The following is a 6,404-nucleotide window of genomic DNA, read 5'->3' as shown; positions in this document are numbered from 1 at the left end:
TTCTCATGCTGGTATAGTACGGCTGCTTGGCTTCCTTCGTCAACATTCGTTTTTAATTTCTCCAGCTTCTCTGCTTTATCTTTCATTCCAATTTCTCTCATCTTCTCAATCAGGAAATCCAGGTGGACCAGGGTAGCTGCTGAATCAACTTTGAGGGCAATCTTTTCCAGCTTAGTGATGTGTTTGTAGGACTCTTCCAGCAGCTGAGCCTTCTCTGCTGTCAGATTTTTCATTTCAGTGTCCAGACTTTCTAAATAACTAGAGTTGTTCTCTTTTTCGGTTTTACTCTTTTCATAGTTTTGCTTCATTTCTTTCGCAGTAGTTTGAACTTTTCTTGTCTTGGTCACATATCTCCAGTTCTCTTTCACGTGATCAGATGTGGGACACTTCCCAGTGCAGACGATGCAGTGACCGTCTTTGATGACTTCACAGAAGGCAGGTTTCGGAGCCCAATTGCATCCAGGATAGTGACAGTTTTCCTGACAGCGTTTGCAACACATAGCTGCATCATGAAGGAAATCTTTAATCCACTTTTCATTTTTGATATATTCTCTGACTTTGTAGGACTCTTCTACTTCAAAAGAAAAATGTTCATTCTTTTCCATCTCTTCTTTATCTTTCATCAGGTTATGTTGGATTTGTCTGATCTGGTTCTGCTTTTGTTCAGCTTCAATGAATCTTTGCTGCAGGTTTTGGATGCAGGCTGTCAGTTTAATGCGTTCATTGATAACATCAACAGTTGTCTTCAGTTTTTGAGGCTGAGATTTTTCCAGAAAAGCAGTGAACTCTTTCAGTCCTTTCTCTGTTACCTTATAGGCTCCTTCCAGGTATTCTTCTTCTTCTGTACGGTCTTCGCTCTGGCAGTTATTAAACAGGAAGTAGACTGGCTTGTTCTTCTCATTTTTGGCACATTTAATGGTGGAAGCTTCAAGAGTTTGAAGGACATTCTTTGGTGTTCTTCCCTTTGAGTGGGTGATCAGAGTTATGATGTTGTTTTCTATGTTTTTCCCAAATAAAGACATGACTGAATTCAAGATGTACATCATTCTGTCATTCAGTCGATTATCGCTTGCCTTCATCACCAGACCCACTGCATGTAGTTCTTCAATGCCTCCTGACCGAAACAAGTGCAATAAACTCCTAGTGATGCTGTCATCATATTCTATCCCTCCGATGCCTCCAAATCCTGGAGTATCGATGATGGTCAGAGAGAAGGGGATCACTCTACCTTCAAAGCCAAATACTTCGTACACAGTCACTTCAGAGGTTTCCTGGTCCGTCTTCTCCACAATCTGGAAACAGACTTTATCCTGAAACTTCACCCCAATGGTGAAGTTCACCAATGCATTGATCCAAGTGGATTTTCCTGCTCCTGTTTCCCCGACCAGTAAGATAGTTTTATTTCTCTTGCGTTCATCTTTAGTACCAACAGTCACTCTGGTCATTGTAGAAGATTTTTCTTTTTTTGTTTGCAGTACGTAAACAGATGGATTTCCTTCTCGGATCAGTGTACTTTCAGAGATCACCTGGTCCAGTGAAGATTTCCTAAAAAAAGAACAGACTTGCTTAAAGCCATTTTTTGATTTTCATACATATTTCTTCTTTTCAGAATGTTGAATTAACAGAATCACTATTACTATAGCTGACACTGATGAAACCCTGACTACACGTGTGTACCTGTAGGTGTTACTGTGAGTTATAATATCCTCTTGGATGGAATTGTCTTCGTACTTAATGACTTAAATGACATTGATATGAGTGATAATAAAACCATTAAAAAACTATTAATGTTAAATAGGACGTTAAATGTCTTATCATCGACATTTGTTCATGATAAATTAGGCTTGTATTATATAAAAATCAACGTTTTTAATATTGTATCCTCAGTAATGTGGAATTAATATTAAAAAAAGACTATATATTAATTAAAGCCAGTGGCTGTTCCAGATCTTCCCACAGTAGCTGATCTGATTACTCACTTCATTCACTTGCTGTTCCCTCCCCGCTCTCTAATTATCATCAATGTTATTCACCTGCTCCCTCTGCTATATATACGGTTCAGCCCAGCTATTGGGGCCAGATCATTATTCTTTATTTATTCACGTTATGTCCTCATGTCACTAGGATTGAGAGGGTTTACTGTTTGTCTCCTGTTCTCTGATCGTGTCACAGCTCTGCTTTGCTGAGCCCCAGTTTTGGCTTGGTGTGCAGGACAGGCAAGTTTTAATTCCTGTAATCCTGGCTCCTAGGTGGAGACCAGTTTAAAGTTTCTGCAATTATTCTGGTACCATGTCTTGTCTCTGTCCCTCGACCACTGAACCTGACTGTCTCCATCTATGCAAGCCTGCATGATTCGAAAACAGTTAAAAAACAATCCACTGGACTTTTTTACATCTAAGGTTTGGAGAAGTTTTTGTTCGGCCCTCGGGGCCAAGGTCTCAATCACCTCCGGCTATCATCCACAGTCAAACGGACAAGTCGAGCGCATGAACCAGGAGTTGGAAGCCACCCTCAGATGCCTTACTGCCACTAACCCCACCGATTGGAGCCAATATCTTCCCTGGGTTGAGTACTGTATTCCCACAGTTCACACACCTCTTTTGCCATAGGTCTGTCCCCTTTTGAAGCCTCATTGGGGTATCAGCCTCCCCTTTTTCCTGCAAAGGAGGGAGACATTGCTTCTCCCTTCTGTTCAGCATCACATTCGCTGCTGCAAGGCAGTCTGGAGTAGGACGGCACCGGCTCTTGGACAGCTCTTCTGACCAAAACCTTTGATGGGCTGACCGCAGGAGGAGGGTCACCCCTACGTTTACCCCTGGCCAAAAGGTTTGGCTGTCCACTAGAGACATTCCCCTCAAGCCCATGTCCAAGAAGTTGTCTCCCCGCTTCATTGGCCCTTACAAGGTGGAAAGGATCATTGGCCCATCAGCTGTCTGCCTTCATTTCCCCTCCACTCTCAGGATCCATCCTACTTTCCACGTTTCACAACTCAAGCCTGTCCATTTCAGCCCTTTGTGCCCACCCGCTGAGCCCCCTCCCCCCTTGGACATTGACGGCCACCCTGCCTACACTGTGCGCAGGATTGTGGACGCCTGCCGCCGCAGACAAGGTTGGCAATACCTTGTCAACTGGGAGGGTTATGGTCCTGAGGACCGTTCTTGGGTCCCTTGATCTTTTATTTTGGATCCATCTTTATTTAGAGACTTTCATTTGTCCCAGCCCTCCTGCTCTGCTGGACCGCCGGGTGACGGTCGTTGAGGGAGGGTACTGTTAAGAATCCAGTTTGTGTCGGTTGTCTGTGTGTTTTTCTCCCTCCACCACCAGGTGGTGCCCTGTCCTCGTTGGGCCTCCCTGCACACCTGCGGCTCGTTGGATCCTTACTGGAGGAGTATTTGAGCAGTGGGCTGTCACTACCTCGACACCAGAGTGTTTGCCAGTTTAGCTGAGATTAGCAGAGTCTAACCTAAGCATTGTTTCTCTGTGTCTGACCTAGTTTTTGTCTTTGCTCTTCGGCAAGAAGCCTTACTGAGAAACTGGATACCTGGACCTTCTCCCCCTGGAAGGATTAACTGAGTACACACTGAGCAGCGGAAAACCTCCTCATGATCCGTTCAAGTCCCCATCAGAAATCCAAGTGACAGTCCGCTCCTTTACTCCTCTGGGTCCAAGGCTTGTCAATCTGTCCGCCCCCCCAACGAGTTCCCTCTTGTCTGGATTAACCCCCACAAGCTGGATTCAAGGATTGACAAGAGCTTCTCAAACGTGAGTCCTTCTCCAGTTATATTCAAGCCTCAGTTAAATTTCCTACAGTCCCTGAACTGATCACTGTGATCTTCCCTTCAGACTTTCCAGTTCCGGTTCACCAGTCCACTGAGTTACAGATCCAACGTCTGGATTTCTTCTACTTTTAATAAACCTGTTAAACTTTTTCCCTTGGCCTCTGATTGGTTCTCTTCATGTGGGTCAGATCACTTAAACCAATGAGGACATTTGCATTGTTTTAAACCTTTAGTTTCTTAGTTTCTGGACCTTCAGTTCATTTGACAATTCCTTTAATATTTCTTTATTATCTCTTATTTAATCAAGTTCATATCAGATAAAGTAATAGATTAGAATAAATTCAGCTATACAACTTATGCAATCCACTGGTTTCGGAAATGAAGTTGATAAAATGTCTTTGGAAACCACTTTGAAGCTGTTTGTGGTTTGATCAGTGCAAATATAATTTATCTTTATTCCACTTGTGAACAATGAATGTTTTTGTTACTTACGTTCTTTGCATGATGGTGAGGGTGTGAAGTTCACTTCCGTCAAATAGAAACAAGTTTCTAAAGACTAATCAAAAACAAGAAGTAAATTATTGGTTTCATATCTTTGACTTTAATGTTGATTGGTGTAGTTAAAGTCATACACTAGGGTGCACTGTTTGCTACATAATACATGTATTTAGTTAGGGAAGTTGCAATAGAGAAAATACAAAATCTTTTTCAGCATTGTTATTTAAATCTAGAGATAATTGAAAAAGGTAAACATCAAGGTGACATCACAATTTATAATCTAAATAACAAATCTAGATTCTAACATAAACTTTTCCTACCTGTGCTGTCAGTGTACGCAATGCTCAGAGAGGCTGAGGACGAGTAAAGAGGGTGAAGGATTTAGAGTTTATTTTTGTATAGGAGGAAAAAAAAAAACCTGTGGTCACATGGTGTCACTGAGGCGTTGCTCTATTAACTTCTGTTCCTAAACAATGCTGCATCATTTTCTTTCTGCTTTCTGTTTAAGTTTTATTGGTAATAAAGTCAAATAAATATCAAGGACAAAGATTTATTAATTTATGAAAAAGGTGCCTTCAGTTAACCCAAGACATTTTAATTTATTTTTACAGGATAATATCTAGCAATCTAAAAGACAAAAGATGAAGTAAGAATTACAAATTAAGGGGAAAAAACATACTGTCCTTTTTTGTCTATATGACCATTAGTACTGTTTTCTAAATGACACTAAGGAAGCAAGGTTCACTTTATTCTCCTTCACACAAGCTAAACTTTCAATTTTTAAATTTTTTAACTTTTGCAATCTTTTTTAATTTGTTGAACAAATTTTGCTTTTTAAAATAATCTCACTGATCTTTGCAGACTTAGTTTTACTTTTATCATCCCAGCTTTAGGAGTTTGACTGCTTCCAGTCAGTTAAGGTTGTGCTGCAAATCTGCGAATGCTGACCAAAAGTTTGCTTTATTTTAGATGCATTTTATTCTCTTTCAATTGTGAAAATTGTAGCATGAATTAATATATTTTTCATCTCTAGTTATGTCTCTCAGTGGAAATGCAAGGTTGGTTTTCTACACTGGAGTAAATGTTTTTACTTCTTTAAAGAGAAAGAGAAAGTATTTTAAGCAGTTCATAGGTTTACCTTGTCAAAGGAGTCGTTGCATTCAAAGTCACTGACCTGAATCAGCAACAAGATTGTTTTCGGATTGTTTTCAGATAAAGCATTTTTAAAATGCCAAGTTAGTGCTTTTTAGTATCAAAAGTTTATTTACTGGGCATACACATACATTATGTCTTGATTTATTTATCATAAAATATATCCCTAATACTAATGTTGATTGTTGAGTAACGGTCTTTGAACCTTCAGCTCAGAGTTCATTAGGATTTTTTTATTGTGGCAAATTTTGATTGGATCTTTTAGAAATTGTATAAAATTTGATTAATTGAAATCACATCACCTAAACACTAATCTTTCAATAAAGTACACTTTTAAAAGTTATATTCACAGATATTATGTCACCTTCAGATGTTTAGAACATGCTCAAATTTTAGATTTCTTCTTCCTTTCATTATAAAAACATCCCTAAAGTGACTGAAAAGAAAATCCCATGAGGTTTACACACATAAAACCTTTCCCTTACTCAGCAAAACAGCTTTGAACTTATCTTTAGTGATATTAAAAAGTGTATTTGTTTAAGTACATTTTGTTATTTTTGATATTATGGAGCACTTAATCTTTTTTACACCTTACAAAGTGCCTGTTTGTCTTTTGCATATAAGAACATTTTACTTTCCCTCTCAAAGCTATGTTGCTTAGCAGGAAATGTTTTTTTTTTTACTAAAGAGAGAGATGATCATGTCAGTCAACTGAAGCTTAAACTTTTCTCACAGCCTGATGGTTTAATCCCTTATTGTTCTGCTATAATATGCCTTCTATCAACATTGTTGCTCCAGAGATAAATCCTATTGCAGTTGCCATTAAAAACACCCTGTACTGTTCAATCATTTCTCTTCAATTATTTCTCACAAAAACTGAAGCAAAGGTATGAAGATGTTTCTGTCAATATGTACCAGTATAATTTAAAGCTGAAGGGTTTTAATTAGGGATGCACGATATTGGGATTTTGGCCG

General features: G+C 39.2%; 1 protein-coding gene across 1 annotated transcript; it reads right to left on the bottom strand.

Annotated features, from left to right (window-relative positions):
- Nucleotides 1-2: 2 nt before the first annotated feature.
- Nucleotides 3-4,626, bottom strand: LOC107081079 (the record flags this gene model as incomplete). The annotated part of the gene is made up of 3 exons (XM_015369294.1): nt 4,598-4,626; nt 4,272-4,335; nt 3-1,545 (listed from the first exon to the last, which is right to left on the bottom strand). Coding segments are annotated over exons 2-3 (1,554 nt in total), but the record flags the coding sequence as incomplete, so codon positions are not given.
- Between the last annotated feature and the right edge of the window lie 1,778 nt (nt 4,627-6,404).

This window comes from Cyprinodon variegatus, unplaced genomic scaffold (assembly GCF_000732505.1).
Source record: "Cyprinodon variegatus isolate N-32 unplaced genomic scaffold, C_variegatus-1.0 Scaffold2863, whole genome shotgun sequence".
NCBI lineage: Eukaryota > Metazoa > Chordata > Actinopteri > Cyprinodontiformes > Cyprinodontidae > Cyprinodon > Cyprinodon variegatus.
The sequence above is the reverse complement of the archived record's forward strand: the minus strand, read 5'-3'. Positions and strand labels throughout refer to the sequence as shown.